General features: G+C 39.4%; 1 protein-coding gene and 1 long non-coding RNA gene across 5 annotated transcripts in view; one reads left to right on the forward strand and one right to left on the reverse strand.

Moving 5' to 3' along the window:
- The window catches only part of ELP1 (elongator acetyltransferase complex subunit 1), a 62,978-nt gene extending 55,352 nt beyond the window's left edge, over positions 1-7,626 (forward strand). For 2 of the 3 annotated variants that reach the window (XM_036856733.1, XM_036856734.1), the window contains 3 exons: positions 309-463; positions 2,609-2,684; positions 5,463-7,626. In XM_036856733.1, coding sequence (XP_036712628.1) covers positions 309-463; positions 2,609-2,684; positions 5,463-5,530 — 299 coding nt within the window. In that variant the 3' untranslated portion in view covers positions 5,531-7,626. The other variant, XM_036856735.1, reaches the window with a different exon arrangement.
- Positions 81-24,060, reverse strand: LOC118897478. 2 transcript variants are annotated; one of them, XR_005020441.1, is made up of 4 exons: positions 23,923-24,060; positions 22,898-22,995; positions 13,554-13,615; positions 81-169 (listed from the first exon to the last, which is right to left on the reverse strand). It is a non-coding gene; the product is annotated as an uncharacterized LOC118897478 (long non-coding RNA). The 2 variants fall into 2 exon arrangements; XR_005020440.1 differs by lacking the exon at positions 22,898-22,995 and having other exon boundaries at positions 23,923-24,032.
- Between the last annotated feature and the right edge of the window lie 74 nt (positions 24,061-24,134).

Below are 24,134 nucleotides of genomic sequence, written 5' to 3' on the forward strand. Positions count from 1 at the left end.
ACAAAACTTCTCAGCCAGTAGCCTAGACGTCTTCCTCTTTGGCATCCACCTACCTGAGCTGTGAGAGACTATCACTGAAACCAGGATAAAGATGGAGGAGGCACTGCTTTCCTGCTTGGCTCTAGTGGGTTTGTTTTCTTTTTGTAGTAGATATGTTGAATTATTCCAGCTTTTGGGGAGAAAGAAGAAAATGTGGGCGATATTGTAGTATGCTATTAGATATTTTCACTTGGGAAAGAAACTCCTGTTAGGATTCTAGCAATGGAGCTGGTGATACAACTTACCACTCTCAAATTTCTTCTCTCCAGATGAAATATACCATATTTTAAAGATACTCTTTCTCTTTGAGTTTGACGAGCAAGGAAGGGAATTACAGAAGGCCTTTGAAGATACTCTGCAGCTAATGGAAAGGTCAATTCCAGAAATTTGGACTCTCACCCCCCAGCAGAGTTCAGCTACACCTGTAAGTTTTCCTCAAAGACAGAATGTGCTTTTGTTTTTTTAATCACTTTGACAGGTTATTACTCTCACGCAGTCTCTTAATAGAGCAAAAGATTTTCCTGTTCTTAAAACATACTACACAATAGTTAATTTGTCTGAGGCTTATATTTAAGCTGTCAGTAAGAAGATTTTATGTTTGACGGTATAGTTCATAGTACACCTTGGCCTAGGTTAAGTTTGCTTTTTATTTCTTCTTTCCGCATGCATGAAACTGCTGTCATGGAGAAGTTGGGAAAGTCAGATGGTTGCCCCTGACCTTCAGTGAGATTGGTCAGGGTAGGGGGCAAGCTAGGACCAGAATTGGCTTCTCACCTCTCTGTTCAGACTTATGGATGGGATCTGAGTTCTTTAAAGGAAGCCCAGACAATTGCTTTTTCTCTTGTTTTACGGTAAATTTGACTTGTCACTTGTATGTTGTTGTAACAAGCTTGCTAATTATGTTAAAGCTGTTTGTGTCCCATCAAGAATTCTAATGTATTGTCATCTATTTATTGTGTATATGTGCTCAGTCTCTTACATCTCAGGTCTATTGTTCAAAGTTTCAATTTTGATTCAGAAAGGCTGGTTTATCAGTCAGAGTCCATTAAGGAAAAACAAAAACCACAGCTGTTATTTTATCAGAGAGAGTTTAATATATGGAACTGGTTAACCAAGTACTAGAGGACTGAGAAGGCAGAAAGGGAACACAGAGAAGGAACACTGAGATTGTAACTGTGGGCAGCCGCTTGTACCCCTAAGGCTGAAGGAACAAAAAGAAGAGTTTGGGATTCTTAGAATTTCGACGCTTGGAGGTGAGGCCCCTGCAGAGCTGGTTCTTGAACCTCGGAGAAGGGGGTGGCAGCCAGCTGGTGCTGGTATTGCCGAGGGGGCAGGATGAGGCTGGGTCTAAGTGTATAGAAATAAACAGAAACTGGAACGAACAGCTGCTGCGGGGTACAGAGCTACTGTTGAGTGAAAGCAAGCGAACAAGGGAGCAAATTCCTTCTCCTTCCTCCGTCCAGCCTTGCCCTGTCCCTCTGGTGTCTGCTATTGTTGGAGCATAACAGCTGTCAAAGGAGGGGTGTTTTCTCAGGCCCCCCAGTCCCAGCATCACGAGCAGTGTATAGGAAGGGTTGGTTTGGAGCTGAGAGAGAGGCTGGAAATCGGCTTATAAGCTTACTGGGTCTTGATTTCCTCACTTATAAATGGGGATAATACCCCCCTGTATACTTCACTGAAATGTGTAGAAGGTTAGATGAGAGGGTAGATATAAAAGCATTTTACAAGCCATAAAGAAAAAAGCAACTGAGAATTAGCCCCTCATAAATACTTGAATTTACTATAATAAGTATTTCCTAGAAGAAATATGATCACCTTCAGAACTAATGGTTTCGAGGCTAACAATTTATAATGCTTCCCCATGCCCTCCCTTATCCTCGTCTATTCAGATCATGTTAACATCTAAGATACCAACTTACGAGTGTTCTAGGGGAACTGCCCAGGAAAATTGTGTTTTTGCTTTGGTTGGTAAAGCATGATAATGTCATATGTGCAGGATACCACGTGGTATAGTCACATGGCAGTGCTTTGAGCACGTGACATCACTGCTGAGAGTGCGCCAGGAGAGAACACGCAGACCTGAGTGAAGGCGAGGCGGAGGGCCTGGAGTGTGTGCCTGCTGAGGCTCGAGCGGGCATGGAATTCCTGTGAAGTCTCTTGTTGACCTTGAACACATGTGCAAGTTTGCATTCTCCTCCATGATATGCACAGAATTGTTTTAATGCAAAAATTCTCACAAATCTTTGAGTACAGTCTGGTGCTCTGTGTGTTCTATAACCTCTTATTATATCCCCTCCCCCCAGGGTATGGCTCACTTATTTGGAAAGGACCAGGCATATATCACTGAGATTTTCTTTTTCTGTTTTCCCCCCATCATTACCTTGTCCTTCTGGTGGACAGGAGATGTAGAGGTCTGAACTGAGACTAGAGAAACTGGCAAATTAAAATCACATATGTGTTTGATACCATAATGAAAATGAAAGGCTGTTTATTGCTGGTAGAGATTTGCTATTTGCAGTCAGCAGAAGTATAAGATAATCTTTGCTGATTCAGTCTACTTTCTACTTAGGTTCTAGGTCCCAATTCTACTGCAAATAGTATCATGGCCTCTTATCAACAAGAGAAGACTTCAGTTCCTGTTCTTGGTTAGTATTTTTTTCTCTCTAAATTATTATAGTACTAAGCAGAAGGAGTATCCTTTTGTAAGTGTTGAGGTGGTTAGTAGTATAAGGAGAGATTGGGGAATCACTACTATTTTCCCTCAGTTCTAAGAGTCTATCTTTAGTAAAATTAGTTTAATGCCTTTAGTGTTGGGATCCTGGGTTGGTGGGTAAGAAATCCAATGTGACATTAAATGTATAATTTTAAAAAAATTGTTCTGACATACACACTTGTCAATGCAATGGCATACACTAGTCCATATGGACACATCACAGTTGAAGAAGTGTGACTCCTAAACGGTCTAATTTGCACATACATTTTAAGGATTAATCTGAATCATCCTTTTTGGCTATTGGCAGTTTTGCATTGTGTCTTGGGGACATTTTCATATTCCTTGCTTAAGAGCTGGACCATTTTAGTCATACTTAGGATTAGCAGTATAATTTGAAAACAAATCCAAAGAAGATTAGCATTTCATCTGCATTTTCTGTTGAATTCCTAAAATGTTTTGTTTCTTTGTGGGGGCGGGGGAGAGGATTCTCATCAGTGAAGTTACATATTCCTCAAAGTTAAAAGCCCTAAAGGCTTTCTTTTGAAAGTTGGTTAAAAACCTTTTGACAGATCAGTTTGGTGCCAGAGTATTTGCCCTTCATGTGGATCAGTTCAAGCTTAGCAACTTCTTTTTAGCTTTGAAAAGGTGGCAGTTTTTACGGCTGCTATTTTGCATTTCTGGCATGTGAGAGGCAATGTTCCGCAATTTTTTCATTTAAATGCTCTACTGTGGTAGCATTTTGATAACATTTGAAGTAGACTTTGTGGGAGCCTTGTCAAGTTTAACTTTCATGGCTTATATTGCTACCAGGAATAAATTAACTCCCTTCCATTCCAGCTAAGCTCATATATGCAGACAGTTAACTGCTGTATCCCTAGATCCCCTTCTTCCTGGAGGCTGGCAAGCTGCCTTTGGTATCAGTCCCAAAACGTACACTTATTTCTGAGATGCTACAATTCATCTCAGACCAGAGGCTGTTTGGTAATTGTTTAGTTTGTAATGTGTCTAATCCAGTTGTGATTTCTGTCCCCTCTTTTCCTCACTGCTGACTTGATGCTGACCTTCAGGTCAAGTTCAGTCACACCTTTCTCTAGGGTGGTCTAGTTGGCTTTATTAAAGGGCACTTCCATTTCCCAGCTGAGCCTTAAAGACTTTAAAATTTTGAGGCTCCTCATTATCAGAGTATGTATTATCCGTGTCCCTGTGTAGGAACACTAGTGTAGATTGTTTAGGAAGGGAGAAGTTCTCATAATCCAAAAAGAGGCGAATGAGCTACTCACAAAATAAGTTCCTCTCAAATATTCCTCACCTGCCCCTTCCCAGCTAACAGTAGTAGTAGGGGATCAGTGACTTGATGGGGCATTTTCTGATTGTTCCATGTTAAGATGCAACGTAGTACCATGCAGGTTGATTGCAAGTCTGCAAAAATGTAATCCATTTCATAAAATGGATTAACATTTTACCACAGTAGTGCTTAAATCACAGCCAAACTGGACTTGTTACAGTTGGTAACAAAATTGCTTCAAATGAGTATGATTTGACTATCAAAGGATTAAGAGAAGTCCTTGGAAAAACTGATAAAGCCCTCAAATTATTTTTGTGAAATGACTCTCTCTGTGCTGTGAAATTCAAACATGGAAATGTGAAAGATGCCATGTCCTGCTGTCATACAGTTTGTCAGAATAATTTCTTTCCTGCCAATAAGTCAATACTTGGTATTTATTTTTAGTTAAGTCTAAGAATCAAATATAATTGTAGTTGTGCCTAATTTTTTAAAATAAGATACACTATTTTCATAACTTGTTTCTTTTTTAAAAAAAGATGGAGTCTCTTTCAAAGTTTACCCAGTATTTAACAAAATTATGGAGCTTGTTGACAATGAATTTAAGTAGGCTTTTCCAATATTATAAATAAGCAAAACCTCTTGTGGTCTTTTTGTCTACATAGATTTTGTTTGGGGGTGTAGAGAGTAGTAATTGTATATGAAATTATAAAACTGTTATGATTAGTAGAGAAAATCTGGATTGTACAGTATGGCAAAGAAAATTAAGATTTAATAATTTCTAGTCATACATGTGTACCATGCATGTATATATGTATAATGAAAACCAAAACCATGTTTTTAAAACATTTTATCTTGAGCATTTTTCACACATTTCAAAATACTCATGTAAATAATTTTTCATGTCTGTATGGGTCATAGATACAGCTGTAACATGAATAATACTGAGAAAGACCATCTTTATATATGCATGTTTTCTCATGTCTCTACTTCCTGTATATGATTCCTACTTAGATAAGAGACTCCATAAATCTAACTGAAAGAGGGCCTGAGAGTTTTATCTAACGGTGACAAATTTCCCCCAACCATCACCCGCCTCCTCCATTTATTTATTTTTTTAAAATATGGACATTTTTGTTGATCAGTGTGTTTGCAGAAATCTTTATCATAAAGCATTTTCCGTCCATTAACTTTACTTACTGAATACATGCCACTACTTTTTTTTACTCTTATAATTGATGTAAATTTTACATACAGTAAAATTTACAGATCTTAGGTGTATAGTTTGATGAAACATTAACTCTGGTTCTGATGGTCGTCTTGTAGGTGCAAAGCCCAGTTGCCTAATTTTAGCTTAGAGTTACTTGCCTCAGCTCCCGCCAAGAAAAAATAGTGTGCCTATCACAATTTCCCTCTGCTTTCTTTCAGATGCTGAGCTTTTTATACCACCAAAGATCAACAGAAGAACCCAGTGGAAACTGAACCTTCTAGAGTGACTCTGACCCCAGTTAGGAGGGCTCTGGCAGAGAAGACTTTTCCTTCCACTCCTCACTCCTCGAGGCCTGGCTGCTGGGAACTGGGGAGAGTAAGACCATCTACCTTAGCATTACAGAGAGCTGCTCTGTACAGCAGACCTCAGCAGACACCAATTCTATTTTATTTTGCATATAATCTTAATCGTTAGCAAGATTTTAAGCTTTAACCCATATAGCATCATTTTGTAAAAATTACTGTTCCTCTATTTAGTGCCGATTGAGAGCACATTTCTGGTATTTATGGTAATCAGGACATTGGGTTTCATTCCCAGCTTCAGGTCTGAATCATATTGGGACCTTAGACAAATCACAGAATTGATTTGTGCCTCAGTTAACTGGGAATGTTTCGTGGCTGCTACCTCAAAAGTGTGAAGAAAAGTTAAATAATGTTTTCGAATTGTTTTATGTTCCTTGAGGAAAGCCTTATGTATAAACAACTAATGGCTATTAGTGCTCCCAATAGGTCGAATTTAATCATTTAAATGACTTCACCTTGAACTAAAGCAGAATGAAAAGCGAAATCTATCCTTTGATATTCTAAGCTTTCCTATGCTGACAGCGGTTATTTTGTAATATCTTGCCAGGTCATGTGCTTCCAGTTATAACTGGGTTGAGCCTCCTATCACTACAGTGTCCATACGGACTGTTTTTATGGCCTGTGAACGTTCTGCTAGAGTTAGCAGTGTCAGAGCTGGAACAGATTAGAATTTCTGAAACAGTATTGCGTACATTTGGGATGGTGAGCTGTGTGCATCATAGGCATGAGCGGTAGTAAGTTACTCCTTTTTCTCCAAATGTTGCTTCTTTTAACATAATGTTTTTGTCAGTATCTAGGTCATTTCATTTATTTTTCTTCATGGTGCTTAACTGACCTCTGTCTTTTAGTTATTTTCTTTGGAAGAAATGAGAATGTTAGCTCTTTCTGGTGAGTCTAGAAAAAAGCTCAGTTCATTTGGACAGTAGTTTGTGGCTGACTCTTGCGTAAGGTTAACAATCTCTTTCATGCTTTTAATACCAGAACCAGACCTTTATTACTCTACGTAAACTAACAGGAAGTCAGAGTATAGGTATACCCAGAATTGTGTAACTAAAGAAGGCTTTTCCTAGTATAGCAAAATGTAAACCTTAGAATCTTGGTGTGTTTACTGTATAATTCAACTTTTCTGTGTGTCTGAAAATTTTCACAAAATAATAGAAAAAGTAGAAGAAGAATATCTATAATTAAGTGCCCAACGTTGAAAGGCTACAAGTGCTTTGTGACTACTCTTTGGTGTGGATTAATGAACATGGTACCTTACATGTCATTTTAATATATTATAGTGCTCTTGCTATGGATAATAGTAAAGGGACCCATGCTGATGGGTGGGAAATAGAAGTAAATGTGTCTGTTGATATTGGTGTGACTTTGCATGGATGTTCACTTTCCTTGAAATAATATATTGAAGCAGCAAAAAAGAATTTGTGTGAATACAAATTACTATCAATTACTCTCTCTCTCTCTGAGCAAGATGGAATTTTATTCATTTGGAGTAGAAGCAGGTGAGTGCAGACCTTCCAAACTGAAGGCCAAGTCAAGGGTGAATTCATGGGGAAAAATGCTGTGTATGGGCAAAGGAGAAACTCCTGGGAGTTGTGAATGCTTAATTTGGGGGAAAGATTCTGCCAAGTTCTAGAGAAGAGTATATAATTCTTCCCCACATTTGGCCTCTTCCCAAAGCAAATTCATGCAAGAAGCTAAAAGCCTCAGTTATTTAGTTTGTTCCATGGAATCAGCTTTGTTCAGATGCTCCAGACATCAAGAGGAAACTTGCAGAGGACTTTCTCCAATAAATAAAAGCACATTTTAAATTTAGACTTTTTTTAAAAACAGAGGCAGGAGCTAATGTTTTTATTATGTCTTTATAAGTATAGCTTGGTGTAATTTCTTAGCATTGCCGTGTATTTTAAAATAAATTTATTTTCCATATGTGTCTACATATATACACACATGCACACATCTGAGGGATTCTTCATAGTCATAATTGAAGAGGATTTATTAAAAATAAATAAAACTTTAAGGCGTTTTGAGTTTATTTTTGTGCATGGTGTAAAGGTATGTTCTCACTTCATTGATTTACATGCAGCTGTTCAACTTTCCCAGTACCACTTGCTTAAGAGACGGTCTTTTTCCCATTTTATATTCTTGCCTCCTTTAAGGTTTAATTGACCATAGGTGTGTGGGTTTATTTCTGAGCTCTCTATTTTGTTCCATTGAGCCATGTATCTGTTTTTGTGCCTGTATCACACTGTTTTGATTACTGTAGCTTGGTAGTTTTGTCTGAAGTCTGGGAGGTTTATGCCTCCTGCTTTGTTCTTTTCCTCAGGATTACTTTGGCAATCCTGGGTCTTTTATGGTTCCATGTAAATTTTAGGATTATTTGTTCTAGTTATGTGAAAAATGTCATAGGTAAGTTGATAGGGATTGTGTTAAATATGTAGATTGCTTTCAGTAGTATGGCCATTTTAATATTATTATTCCAGTTCAAGAGCATGGGATATCTTTCCATTTCTTTGAATCATCTTTAATTTCCTTTATTAATGTTTTATACTTCTCAGCATATAAGCCTTTCATCTCCTTGGTCAGGTTTACTTCTAAGTATTTTTATTTTGGGCCTGCGATTTTAAAAGGTATTTTTTTTTTACATTCCCTTTCTGATATTTCATTGTTAGTGTAAAGAAATGCAACCAATTTCTGTATGTTAATCTTGTATCCTGGTACTTTACTGAATTCATTTATCATCAGTTCTAGTAGTTTTCGTGTGGAGTGTTTAGGATTTTCTATTTACAGGATCATGTCATCTGCATGTAATGAAAATTTTACCTCTTCCCTCCCAATTTGGATACCTTTTATTTCTTTTTCTTGTCTGACTGCTGTGGTTAGGACTTCCAGTTCTACATTCAATAGAAGTGGTGAAAGTGAGCATCCTTGTCTTGTTCCAGATTTTAGCAGGAGGGCTTTCAGCTTTTCACCATTGAGTGAGTATTATATTGGCTGTGGGTTTGTCATAAATAGGTTTTATTATGTTGAGATATGTTGCCTCTATACCCACTTTGGAAAGAGTTTTTATCATGAATGGACACTGAATTTTGTCAAAAGCTTTTTCTGCATCTATTGAGATGATCATGTGGTCTTTGTCTTGTCTTTTGTTGACGTGGTGTATCACATTGATTGATTTGCATATGTTGAACTATCCTTGTGAAGTTGGGATGAATCCCACTTGGTCTTGGTGTATGATTTTTTTTTTAAATTTATTTATTTATTCATGGCTGTGTTGGGTCTTCGTTGGTGCTCATGGGCTTTCTCTAGTTGCGGACAGTGGGGGCTACTCCTCATTGCAGTGCGCGGGCTTCTCACTGCAGTGGCTTCTCTTGTTGTGGAGCACGGGCTCTAGGCACGCAGGCTTCAGTAGTTGTGGCATGTGGGCTCAGTAGTTGTGGCGCACAGGCTTAGTTGCTCCACAGCATATGGGATCTTCCTGGACCAGGGATTGAACCCGTGTCCCCTGCGTTAGCAGGCGGATTCTTAACCACTGCACCACCAGGGAAGTCCCATGTATGATCTTTTATATGTGTTGTTGGATTCAATTTGCTTTTATTTTGTTGAGAATTTCTGCATTTGTATTCATCAAAGAAAGATATTGGCTTGTGATTTTCTTTTTAGGTGATACCTTTGTCCAGTTTTGGTATCAGGGTGACGGTGGCTTCATAGAATGTCTTTGGTAGTGTTCCCTCCTCTTGAGTGTTTTCAAAGAGTTTGAGAAGGATTGTTATAAGTTCTTCTTTGTATGTTTGGTACAATTCACCTGTGAAGCCATCCAGTCCTGGACTTTATAGGCAGTTTTTAAAATTACAGATTCTATATCACTTCTAGTGATCAGTTTTTTGAAATTGTCTATTTCTTCTTGATTCAATTTTGGTCGGCTCTTTGTTTCTAGAAACTTGTCTATTATGTCTAGGTTTTCACATCTGTTGGCATATAATTGTTTATAGTATTCCCTTATAGTTTTTTGTATTTCTGTGTTACTGGTTGATATTTCTCCTTTTTCATTTCTTATTTTCTTTATTTAGGTTCTCTTGTCTTTTTGTGCCTGGAGAGTTTTGTCAATTTTGTCTACCCTTTCAAAGAACCAGCTCTTGCTTTTATTGGTTGTTTTCTTTTTTTTTTTTTAATCTCTATTATTTTATTTACTTCCTCTCTGATCTTTATTCTTTCTTCTGCTGACTTTGTTTTGTTTGTAATTCTTTTAAGAAGTGGTTGGTTAGGTTGAGATTTTTCTTGTTTTGTAAGGAAGGCCTGTATGGTGATAAACTTCCCCCTAGAACTGGTTTTGCTGCATCCCATAGATTTTGTATGGTTGTATTTTCACTGTCTGTCATTTGTCACAAGGTAATTTTTCATTTCCTCATTGACCCATTGTTTTTTTAGTAGCATGGTGTTTAGTCTCCATGTAATTGTTTTTCCCATTTCTTTTTCTGTGGTTGATTTCAAGTTTCATGGCATTGTGGTCTGAGAAGATGCTAGAAATAATTCCTACACTCTTAAATTTGTTGAGGTTTGTTTTGTGCCCTGGTATGTGGTCAGTCCTAGAGAATGTTCCATGTGCACTTGGAAAGAATGTGAATTCTGGTTTTTTGGATGTAATGTCCTGGCAATATCAATTAACTCTAACTGTTCTATTGTATCATTATATGTTCTATTGTATCTCTAGAAGAGATCATAGGCAAAACAAACATTCTCTGATATAAACCGTACCAATGTTTTCTTAGGTCAGTCTTCCAAGGCAATGGAAATAAAAATAAATGGGACCTTGTCAAACTTACAAGCTTTTGCACAGCAAAGGAAACCATAAACAAACAAAACGAAAAGACAGCCTACAGAATGGCAGAAAATATTTCTAAACAATGCTATGGACAAGGGCATAAATTCCAAAATATACAAACAAACAGTTCATACAACTCAACAACAAACAAACAACCAACCAACCAAATCAAAAAATGGGCATAAGACCAAAATACACATTTCTCCAAATAACACATACAGATGGCCAAGAGGTACATGGAAAGATGCTCAACAGCGCCAATTATTAGAGAAATACAAATAAAAACTACAATGGGGTACCACCTCACACAGGTCAGAATGGCCATCATTAAAACTCTATAAACTATAACAACAAATGTTGGAGAGGATATGGAGGAAAGGGAACCCTCCTACACTGCTGGTGGGAATGTAAGTTGGTGCCACTGCTATGGAAAACAGTATGGAGGTTCCTCAGAAAACTAAAAACAGAATTACCATATAAGCCAGCAATCCCACTCCTGGGCATATATCCAGACAAAACTGTAATCCAAAAAGATACATGTACCCCTATGTTCAAAGCAGCACTATTCACAATAGCCAGGACATGGAAACAGTCTTAGTGTCCATCATCAACTGATGAATGGATAAAGAAGATGTGGTACATATATACAATGGAATGCTACTCAGCCATATAAAAGAACAATGGTATTTGCAGCAACAAGAGATTATCATACTAAGAAAGTCAGAAAGAGAAAGACAAATACCACATGATGTCACTTATATGTGGAGTCTAAAATATGACACAAATGAACCTATGTACGAAACAAACAGACTCACTCATAGAGAACAGACTTATTTCCAAGGGGGAAGAGGGTGGGGAAGGGATCAAGTGGGAGGTTGGGGTGAGCAGATGTAAGCTATCATATATGGAATGGATAAACAACAAGGTCCTGCTGTACAGCCCAGAGAAGTATATATTCAGTATCCTATGATAAACCATAATGGAAAATAATATATAAAAATGAATGTATATATATATATGTACAGCCGAATCACTTTGCTGTATAGCAGAAATTAACACGACATTGTAAATAAACTATTATCCTTCAATTAAAAAAAAGAAAACAATACAATTCACCCTATCACTGGTCTAAAAACAAAACAGAAAACATCTTAGTTTAAGAGGCAATCAGCAAAATTCAATACCCATTCATGATAAAAACTCTCAGAACCAGAAATAAAAGGGAATTTCCTCAACACAAGTGGGCTAGGATTGGCGAATTCTTTCTATAAAAGGCTAGAGAGTTAATATTTTAGGCTTTCTGGGACTTTTTTCCAGACTGTCTCTGTCACAACTCTTCAACTCTGTGGTTTTAAGTGCAAAAGCAGCCACAGACAATGGGTAAACAAATGGTGGGGCTATGTTCCAATAAAACTTTATTTACAAAACAGGTGGCCAACGAGATTTGGCCCACAGGCTATAGTTTGCCAACTCCAACAGCCCTCCCAGTTTCTCACACCTATTAAACTCTCAAAAAAGCTAGCAAACATCACACTTAGGGTGAAAGACTGAATTTCTCCAGCTAATATCACTCACTGTACACAAGGCCAAGAGTTCAGAACTCTATAGGGGTCCATACTTAGGGAGATTCCTACACTTTTGTGAGTTTTTACCTCCAGGAGCCCTACCAGAACTTCTCACGGTGACTACGTACTTCTAGCAGGGGCAAGGGAAAAGCAGACATTTGAAAATACTGATCTTCTTAACAAGACCTGCACGCAAATGATTTTGGCAGAGCCTAATCTTAGTGGGTTTTACCAGGGCCTAACCAATGTGGAGGCAGGGAAATACCCAACTTCCAGCCCCCTCTAACCTTCCTGTCCTACCTAAGGAGTGAAAACAAACTGAGAAGCACTGGTGAAGTTCACAGTTGAGGTACATGCTCACTTAAAAGACTGCCAGCTAATCACAGGACTACAGAACACTTCTCCTACCCAACCCCCAGCCTCATCACCATATCACTAAAGACCTATTTATCAAATTTGCTTTTACCCAGTATATCACACACATTAGGCTTTTGACAGAAAATTACAAGGCATACAAAAGGGATTAAAAAACAGTTTGAAGAGTCAGAGCAAGCATCAGAACACGACTCTGATATGGCAGGGATGTTGAGATTGTGAGGCTGGGAACTTAAAATCAGTACAATAAATATGATAACACCTCTAATGGAAAAAGCAGACAACGTGTAAGAACAGATGGGTCATGTAAGCAGAGAGTTGGAAATTCTAAGAAAGAATAAGAAATGTTAGAAATCAAAAGCAGGCATCTTATCCATTTAATTAACTGTCTTAGGTGGGATATATCTTCATGTTTTCAGCTCAACCCAACATATTTTCTTTCCAGGATCTAATGCTACCACATTTTAGTTACCTTCTTTCACTCACTCTTATTACATGAAAGACAATGAAGTATTTTAAAAGCACAATTTTGTTATGCAGATGTGCCCACTAGCGACAACTGTAACAAACACTTTCTCATCAAAGGTCAAAACCCTAGAAGGCAGGAATCCCTGGTATTAATTGTGTACCTGTGTCCTGTTAAGTCTGTGACAGTGCATAGGCTTTATTATTTTCATAATAAATCCTAGAATTCTATGAAAAGCTGGTATAGGTACTTATCTTTATAATCTGGTGGAAAATTGGAACCCATCAAGCTGCCTGAGGTAAAAGAGACATTTCCAACAGAAAGAACGGGAATGAAAGCCGAAAAAGGGTGTAACGCTCCATCACTTTGGTTGAGAACGGTCTTTTCTCATTGTTTCTACTTTGGCAAGTTAATATAAAAGGTATAACTTCCTTCGGATTTAATTTATACTTTCTACCAAGGTCAAGCCACTAGTGCATATTATAATAGAGTTCTGTGGTATTCTACCTCACAGCAAGTCTAATTACTTAGAGATATACTGAATTTAGATTTCCAAGTCAAGTCAGCAAGATGGGAGACCCTCAGGGGAAATACTATCTCTGGATTTCCTAAATACCCACAGTTCCTTTAATTTTCATGATCACTAAGGTACGAGTGGGAAGCCCTTGCTTGTTGATTGGGGGTGGGGAGGGGGTGTGGATGGGAGGCACTGAGTTTACCTGGGCGTACTGTTCCAAAACTGTGGCTGCGTCGCCGTGCTTCCTCTGCTCAGCTAGCTTTCCTGCAAAGACAATAAGCATCTGAGCACAGTCGGCTTACTAAGAACGGTATTCCCAAAACTCAAGTTGACACGGTTTCTGGTGGTACTATTTAAATCAAAATGGTCTCCTACAAATTGGAGATTGAGCTCTACAGAGCATACATTCAAAGTGAACTGCTTTAAAATAGCACTTTCCAGAGTGTTCCCCAAGACTGTTCAAAGGATCATAAAAGGCAGGACCAAGACACCATTCTCAGGTCAAGTACGTTTGTGAAGCACTGGGTAAGATAGAGATAAGCGTTCTTTTGCTGAAATGCTTCATTAATATGTCTTTATTGTGTATCAAACTATATACCTTGTGAATTTCTATGAGAGAGACAGGCAGGAATACCATGGGGTCCTATCTTAAATGGCAGTTACAATCAAAATTTAGCATGGGATGTGAAAATCACATATAGTCAAAATCAGTCATGAAAAAATGTGCGTTTGTAAACGCACACATATGGGAAACTGACCTAGCATCTCTCACTAATCCATTTTTTCCTCTAATAGGAAGAGGCTGCTGTTTCTTTGGTTGAGCACTAGGTGGGGGTAGTTGGCTTATGTCAGGGGTCTTGCAGTATCTTCAGATCTGAGACTCATTCTCAGCCCAGTTGAGATAATTACACTATGAGAGGCACACAGAACCCAGAGTTAACTAAGGGGTGGCAGAGTCACGTCTCCCATTTCATGCTAACTCCAGGGCATATTATCACTGACAAAACCAGGAAGAGTCACCTCCACTGTTTAAATAGCTATCTTTTCTTTCTTTTGGTGACTTGTGTAAACTGCCTAAGTTAAATGTACACATGAAGTGACTCCACCTTGTAACATTTCTCAAAAATCTTTGACCACTGTCTTCTCCAACTTTTTTTGCTAAGCATCTGGGAGAACAAGGTGCACCCCATTATAAGGCATGACAAACAGCAAGCTAAAAGTTGAAAAGAATGTAAGAGAAGAAAACAGACACCAAAAACAGAACTAGAAACTTTAAACTACAAATAACAAGTTTCTAGAGCAGAAGTATCAACAGAGCCAGAATGAAGAGTTAATAAGACTCAAATAAGGACTTCTTGATACTTGTAAAAAGAGTTCAGCTTGAAAATTGAAAGGGCTTATAGAAGAGTCCACAGATCTAATAACCAGAAAATGCCAAAAAAAGAAAAGTGATAATCTCACACATTTTTATAATCCCAAAGGAAAAAAAACAATGTGAAATTACTAAAGAGAATATGTATCTACATTTAACAGGATATAGTTTGGTTTTTTTTCAGGACTGCTCTTTATGGGGAGATCATAACAATATTTACAAGACTCTTGAAAAGGTAGGGGGAAGATATACCAGCCACTCACTCACTTCAAGCACGGCTGAGAGGGCCAGAGCCCCACCCGTCTCTTCTCCCATGCACTCTGGGAATGCCACTCCACTCTGAGAAATCAGACTGTGGAATAACCTCACCTCCGGTTCAGGCAATCCCTAGATCCTGATACAGCTAAATTGCCTTTGCTTTCACACTGCTTATACATTTGGCTTCATTTCTGAACATTGCTATTATGGTTTCCAATGGTCTATTGTCTATATTTGAACGGTCCCACCCCAAAATTCATCTTTACATTCTCGCAGGGCACATTGCTACCCAGCTACACTGTACTAGGTGTACCTGTCAAATGTGAGTTTGGTGAATGAGGTAGAGAAAAGTGTTAGCTAGGTCATTTCCAACTTTGAGTGTTCTCTCACGATTCCAGCTTTTCCCCTTCCCGAGGACTGGAATACAGATGTGGAGAAAATCCACCTTCAACTCTCTGCCTAAGAGATGGCAGATCTGCACCATGGGAGGACTCGTCAGTGCCATAAGAGAGACAAGTAAACTGCTTTCTTTATTGTGCCATTGTATCTGGGGAACTCTCATAGCAGGTCAGCTTTTACTCTACCTAATAAGCCATTCCAAACTAACCTTCACCGGTGCACATGACAGTGCACCAAGGTGTGCTGCCGCCTGACACGTGTCTGCAAAACTGCCAAACAAAACCACAGAGACAAAAAGCCATTAGAGAAGTTATCTAATTGCGTGTTTGCCTGCCAGAGTTCTGCCCAGGCCAGCCAGCTGGTCTTTGGTCAAGTGAAACTGGGCTGCCACACAGAGAGCTTGCTGCCAACTGCCACAAGCCCAAAAGGCACTGAGAGCTTTCTCGTGGGCACCACAGCAGGCAAACATGAGCCCTGCTGGCTCACAGAGGTGCTCCTGCAGCAGGTGTTCCCCGTAAGCAATGCTGATGTCCTGGGACAGGAAGAGACAAAGGGTTGGTGAGGAGAGGTGATAACTGTTTTTAAAATCTCCAAGGTAGGCTGCCTCAGTCATTATACTTGAATCTCCCTGGAATGACTTACAAAAACCCTGTGGATGACCAGTGAATTCAATCTTTCTTCCATTCAAAACCTTACTGAGGATGTGCCATGTATTCATCCAACAAATAATTACTGAGTACTGTTCAGGGCAGTGGGAGTAACAAAGCAAAGCAAAAAATAAAGCCAAACAAAGCAAAAACAAACACAAAAAATAAACAGTAACAAGAACCACTCCCAAGTTCCTGCTCTTGTGGTGAAAGAGTACGGACTTATAAACACACTATGGTCGACAGCATAATGGCAGATAGTGGTAAAGGGACAGAGCGATGGGAGTGCTATTTCAGAGGGCTGTGAGGAGAAGAAGCCATGTGAAGAGTTACGGGACAGTATTCCACGCCAAGAGCACAAAAAGCACTATGGCCATCGGGCAGGAATGGGTATGGAACGCACAGGAAAGAATAACAAGAAGGCTGGTATGACTGAAGCACAGAGAGCACAGGAGACGAACAGATAAGGCAAATGAGAGCAAAGAGGCAGGCTTTGGCCAAATTCTCTATTCCCCAGGCTCAGTACTAGGCAGGGAAACAGAGGGACATAACACGGGGTCCCTGCCCTTAAGGAAACCCACAGCCTGGTGGGGCAACAAATCAGTGAATAGCAGATTGATAAATGCCATCCCCAAGGTAAGATCAAGGTGCTCTGGGAGCTCAGTGTTTGGCACCTCAGCCAGGAACGGCTTTCTGGCAGAGGAGACCCGAGAGTTTAGAAGGACAGGAGGGCTAAAGGAAGGGGAGGTAGAGGGCTGGCAGAGGCAGCTGATGCTGAAGAAGCAGGCAGGGGCCAGATCACAGAAAGACGTGTGCAATTAGTGGGCAAACTGCAAACGGTGGTGATGGTGGCACGGGCTCCATATCCCAGGTCGGCCCCTCACGTCCCAGGGCCTCAGGCAAGGTGGCTCCTCATTCGAAAGTTGTGCACAACACCTACCAGGTTGTTGTAAGAATTATAATACGTTTAGCGGATAAGCAAAGTATCTGCATATGAGAAAAGCTAAACAGATGTTTGTTCAAACAAACGAACCAAACTTTATGCAGAAATATATGGGCACCACCAGTCCGTCCCATCAGGAAACTTGCATAAGCCTCTTAGATAGCCTTATCCACCAGAAGGCAGAAAGCAGAAGCAAGAACTACAATCCTGCAGCCTGTGGAACGAAAACCACATACACAGAAAGATAGACAAATGAAAAGGCAGAGGGCTATGTACCAGATGAAGGAACAAGATAAAACCCCAGAAAAACAACTAAATGAAGTGGAGATTGGCAACCTTCCAGAAAAAGAATTCAGAATAATGATAGTGAAGATGATCCAGGACCTCGGAAAAAGAATGGAGGCAAAGATCGAGAAGATGCAAGAAATGTTTAACAAAGACCTAGAAGAATTAAAGAACAAACAAACAGAGATGAACAATAACTGAAATGAAAACTACACTAGAAGGAATCAATAGCAGAATAACTGAGGCAGAAGAACGGATAAGTGACCTGGAAGACAGACTGGTGGAATTCACTGCTGTGGAACAGAATAAAGAAAAAAGAATGAAAAGAAATGAAGACAGCCTAAGAGACCTCTGGGACAACATTAAATGCAACAACATTCGCATTATAGGGGTGCCAGAAGGAGAAGAGAGAGAGAAAGGACCAGAGAAAATATTTGAAGAGATTATAGTCGAAAACTTCCCTAACATGGGAAAGGAAATAGCCGTGCAAGTCCGGGAAGTGCAGAGAGTCCCAGGCAGGATAAACCGAAGGAGAAACATGCCGAGACACATAGTAATCAAATTGGCAAAAATTAAACACAAAGAAAAATTATGGAAAGCAGCAAGGGAAAAATGACAAATAACATACAAGGGAACTCCCATAAGGTTAACAGCTGATTTCTCAGCAGAAGCTCTACAAGCCAGAAGGGAGTGGCATGATATACTTAAAGTGATGAAAGGGAAGAACCTACAACCAAGATTACTCTACCTGGCAAGGATCTCATTCAGATTTGATGGAGAAATCAAAAGCTTTACAGACAAGCAAAAGCTAAGAGAATTCAGCACCACCAAACCAGCTCTACAACAAATGCTAAAGGAACTTCTCTAAGTGGGAAACACAAGAGAAGAAAAGGACCTACAAAAACAAACCCAAAACAGTTAAGAAAATGGTCATAGGAACATACATAACATAATTACCTTAAACGTGAATGGATTAAATGCTCCAACCAAAAGACACAGGCTTGCTGAATGGATGCAAAAACAAGACCGATATATATGCTGTCTACAAGAGACCCACTTCAGACCTAGGGACACATACAGACTGAAAGTGAGGGGATGGAAAAAGATATTCCATGCAAATGGAAATCAAAAGAAAGCTGGAGTAGCTATACTCATATCAGATAAAATAGACTTTAAAATAAAGAATGTTACAAGAGACAAGGAAGGACACTATATAATGATCAAGGGATCAATCCAAGAAGAAGATATAACAATTATAAATATATATGCACCCAACATAGGAGCACCTCAATACATAAGGCAACTGCTAACAGCTATAAAAGAGGAAATCGACAGTAACACAATAATAGCAGGGGACTTTAACACCTCACTTACACCAATGGAAAGATCATCCAAAATGAAAATAAATAAGGAAACAGAAGCTTTAAATGACACAATAGACCAGATAGGTTTAATTGATATTTATAGGACATTCCATCCAAAAACAGCAGATTACACTTTCTTCTCAAGTGTGCACGGAACATTCTCCAGGATAGATCACACCTTGGGACACAAATCAAGCCTCAGTAAATTTAAAAAAATTGAAATCATATCAAGCATCTTTTCTGACCACAACGCTATGAGATTAGAAATGAATTACAGGGAAAAAAAACGTAAAAAACACAAACACATGGAGGCTAAACAATACATTACTAAATAACCAAGAGATCACTGAAGAAATCAAAGAGGAAATCAAAAAATACCTGGAGACAAATTACAACAAAAACATGATGATCCAAAACCTATGGGATGCAGCAAAAGCAGTTCTAAGAGGGAAGTTTATAGCAATACAAATCTACCTCAAGAAACAAGAAAAATCTCAAACAATCTAACCTTACACCTAAAGGAACTAGAGAAAGAAGAACAAACGAAACCCAAAGTTAGTGGAAGGAAAGAAATCATAAAGATGAGAGCAGAAATAAATGAAATAGAAACAAAGAAAACAATAGCAAAGATCAAGAAAACTAAAAGCTGGTTCTTTGAGAAGATAAACAAAATTGATAAACCATTAGCCAGACTCATCAAGAAAAAGAGGGAGAGGACTCAGATCAATAAAATTAGAAATGAAAAAGGAGAAGTTACAACAGACACCGCAGAAATACAAAGCATCCTAAGAGACTACTACAAGCAACTCTATGCCAATAAAATGGACAACCTGGAAGAAATGGACAAATTCTTAGAAAGGTATAACCTTCCAAGACTGAACCAGGAAGAAATAGAAAATATGAACAGACCAATCACAAGGAATGAAATTGAAACTGTGATTAAAAATCTTCCAACAAACAAAAGTCCAGGACCAGATGGCTTCACAGGTGAATTCTATCAAACAATTAGAGGAGAGCTAACACCCATCCTTCTCAAACTCTTCCAAAAAATTGCAGAGGAAGGAACACTCCCAAACTCATTCTATGAGGCTACACTCACCCTGATACCAAAACCAGACAAAGATACTACAAAAAAAGAAAATTACAGACCAATATCACTGATGAATATAGATGCAAAAATCCTCAACAAAATACTAGCAAACAGAATCCAACAACACATTAAAAGGATCATACACCATGATCAAGTGGGATTTATCCCAGGGATGCAAGGATTCTTCAGTATACACAAATCAATCAATGTGATACACCATATTAACAAACTGAAGAATAAAAACCATATGATCATCTCAATAGATGCAGAAAAAGCTTTTGACAAAATTCAACACCCATTTATGATAAAAACTCTCCGGAAAGTGGGCATAGAGGGAACCTACATCAACATAATAAAGGCCATATACGAGAAACCCACAGCAAACATTATTCTCAATGGTGAAAAACTGAAAGCACTTCCTCTAAGATCAGGAACAAGACAAGGATGTCCACTCTCACCACTATTATTCAACATAGTTTTGGAAGTCCTAGCCATGGCAATCAGAGAAGAAAAAGAAATAAAAGGAATACAAATTGGAAAAGAAGAAGTAAAACTGTCACTGTTTGCAGATGACATGATACTATACATAGAGAATCCTAAAGATGCCACCAGAAAACTACTAGAGCTAATCAATGAATTTGGTAAAGTTGCAGGATACAAAATTAATGCACAGAAATCTCTTGCATTCCTATACACTAATGATGAAAAATCTGAAAGAGAAATTAAGGAAACACTTCCATTTACCATTGCAACAAAAAGAGTAAAATGCCTAGGAATAAACCTACCTAGGGAGACAAAAGACCTGTATGCAGAAAACTATAAAACACTGATGAAAGAAATTAAAGATGATACCAACAGATAGAGAGATATACCATGTTCTTGGATTGGAAGAATCAATATTGTGAAAATGACTGTACTACCCAAAGCAATCTACAGATTAAACACAATACCTATCAAATTACCAATGGCATTTTTTACGGAACTAGAACAAAAAATTTTTAAATTTGTATAGAGACACAAAAGACCCCGAATAGCCAAAGCAGTCTTGAGGGAAAAAAAACGGAGCTGGAGGAATCAGACTCCCTGACTTCAGACTATACTATAAAGCTACAGTAATCAAGACATTATGGTACTGGCACAAAAACAGAAACATAGATCAATGGAACAAGATAGAAAGCCCAGAGATAAACCCACATACCTATGGTCAACTAATCTATGACAAAGGAGGCAAGGATATACAATGGAGAAAAGACAGCCTCTTCAATAAGTGGTGTCTGGCAAACTGGACAGCTACATGTAAAAGAATGAAATTAGAACACTCCCTAACACCGTACACAAAAATAAACTCAAAATGGATTAGAGACCTAAATGTAAGACCGGACACTATAAAACTCTTAGAGGAAAACATAGGAAGAACACTCTATGACATAAATCACAGCAAGATCCTTTTTGATCCACCTCCTAGAGTAATGGAAATACAAACAAAAATAAACAAATGGGACCTAATGAAACTTCAAAACTTTTACACAGCAAAGGAAACCATAAACAAGACGAAAAGACAGCCCTCAGAATGGGGAGAAAATATTTGCAAACGAATCAACAAAGGATTAATCTCCAAAATATATAAACAGCTCATGCAGCTCAATATTAAAAAAACAAACAACCCAATCCAAAAATAGGCAGCAGACCTAAACAGACATTTCTCCAAAGAAGACATACAGATGGCCAAGAAGCACATGAAAAGCTGCTCAACATCACTAATTATTAGAGAAATGCAAATGAAAACTACAATGAGGTATCACCTCACACCAGTTAGAATGGGCATCATCAGAAAATCTACAAACAACAAATGCTGGAGAGGGTGTGGAGAAAAGGGAACCCTCTTGCACTGTTGGTGGGAATGTAAATTGATACAGCCACTATGGAGAACAGTATGTAGGTTCCTTAAAAAACTAAAAATAGAATTACCATATGATCCAGCAACCCCACTACTGGGCATATACCCAGAGAAAACCATAATTCAAAAAGACAGATGTGGACTTCTCTGGTGGCACAGTGGTTAAGAATCCGCCTGCCAATGCAGGGGACATGGGTTTGAGCCCTGGTCTGGGAAGATCCCAGGTGCCACGGAGCAACTAAGCCCGTGCGCCACAACTACTGAGCCTGTGCTCTAGAGCCTGTAAGCCACAACTACTGAGCCTGTGTGCCACAGCTACTGAAGCCCTCACGCCTAGAGCCTGTGCTCCACAACAAGAGAAGCCACAACAGTGAGAAGCCTGTGCACCGCAACCAAGAGTAGCCCCCGCTCATTGCAACTAGAGAAAGCCTGCATGTAGCAACGAAGACCCAACACAGCCAAAAATAAAAATAAATAAATAAATTTATTAAAAAAAAAAAAAAAGACAGATGCACCCCAATGTTCATTGCAGCGCTATTTACAATAGCCAGGTCATGGAAGCAACCTAAATGCCCATCAACAGATGAATGGATAAAGAAGATGTGGTACATATATACAATGGAATATTACTCAGCCATATAACGGAACGAAATTGGGTCATTTGTTGAGACGTGGATGGAACTAGAGACTGTCATACAGAGTGAAGTAAGTCAGAAAGAGAAGAACAAATATTGCATATTAAAGCATATATGTGGAACCTAGAAAAATGGTACAGATGAACTGGTATGCAGGGCAGAAATTGAGACAGATGTAGAGAACAAATGTATGGACACCAAGGGGGGAAAGCGGCGGGGGGGTGGGGTGTGTGTGTGATGAATTGGGCGATTGGGATTGACATGTATACACTGATGTGTATAAAACTGATGACTAATAAGAACCTGCTGTATAAAAAAATTAAATTAAAAAATTAAAAAGAAAAAAATATATGGGAAAGATCAGCACTGTTCAGGACGATCGTGAGGTTGGGCTGGAGGAGGGGCAGGATGGAAGCTGCCCTGGTATTCCCGAGGAGGATCCAGAGACAACGCCTGGGTTTCTGGCCTGGGCAAGTTCTTCAGAAGAGGAACAGGTCAGGGCCTTTCTCCCAGATAAGAAGTTCAAGATGAGGCTAATTAGTCTGAAGATAATAAACCTTGAAACCAAGGACAGTGTCAGGGACTCAGGAGCCTCATCCTTTTCCAACTAAAGCACAAAGCAAAATCAGAAGAGCCTCATTTCACATGCTACACACCTTGTACTGCTGCGAGTTTGGTGGATATAACTTCAGAGCTTCGTTATACAAGTTTTTATCTTTTATTAAGTTTAAGCATTCTGGGAAGTACTCCGGTCCTACAGGAATAAGAATCATACACACACAAGCTTGAGACTTGGGAAGCATAATGGATTTCATTTCTACCAATGGTCCCTACATAAAATCAACAAGGGACCTTTTTAAGACCTGCATAATTAGAGTATCTAGAGAACGGGAATGCAGGAGTGTGAGCTTTATTGAGCACCACTGCAGATTCTGAGGTATGAGAAGCACCAATTGGAACCAGAGTTCTACTTAAAAGGAATCTTACACTACCCCTGATGAATGACCATCCAGCCCAGTGTTTGCTCAGCCTCCTTAGTAAGAATCACCTGGGGAGCTTATTAACCATACACACGCCTGAGTCCCGTCCCAGCCCAGCTGAACCAGATCCTCCAAGGAAGCCAGAAGCTGAATGCTTAACAAGCACCCCAGGTGACTCTTCCTTGTCCCCGTCTCAGCCCTTAGGAAAGAGTCATAACTTCTGAAGCCTGAGGCTCCAGTACTGGTCAGGGATGGGGTGAAGCAGAACACCCGGCATCGTGCCGCTTCGACTCCATATCACTGCCAGTCAAAACTGTGTCAGGGCACTGCCAGTAGGCATGGCCACTCAAGTCAGACAAGCTGGGTTTCCTCCAGGTGTCTGCAAACACCACGAGAAGAGTGAATTATCAACCAATTTTGATTTTAAGACACTGAAGTGAATTTCAAGGATGATCACTCTTGACTCAAAAGCATCTGCTCTATCTTCTGAGCTATGGAGCTCCTCCCGTTCATTCAAAGACATTTGCTTTACCCTCAGCTTTTCAAAACACATGATAAAAATAAGGTGCGCGTACGTAATTGTTAACATTTTCAGGTGTGGAAATTGAAATCAGTCTGTCTAAACTAACATTTGATTGCAATTTATACCCCACCTAGTTTCAAAGAATATTTGAAGCAGAAATAAACAGAAATAAACATACCTCTCACTGTTCGCTGCTCCTGAGCTCTCGCGACGCGCACTGGGTCTCCGGGCCGCAGGGCCGCTCGAGCCCTTCGGGTAGTGGCTGAAACCCGGCGGAGGGGCGACCAGCACGACACCGATCCGGGAGCGAGGCAAGTTGGAAACGCTCCGAGCGGCGCCGGAGTGACGTCACGAGCCGGAGGGGGCGTGGCGTGCCTTCTTCTTTGCCCC

Source organism: Balaenoptera musculus, chromosome 6, assembly GCF_009873245.2.
Source record: "Balaenoptera musculus isolate JJ_BM4_2016_0621 chromosome 6, mBalMus1.pri.v3, whole genome shotgun sequence".
Classification (NCBI taxonomy): domain Eukaryota; kingdom Metazoa; phylum Chordata; class Mammalia; order Artiodactyla; family Balaenopteridae; genus Balaenoptera; species Balaenoptera musculus.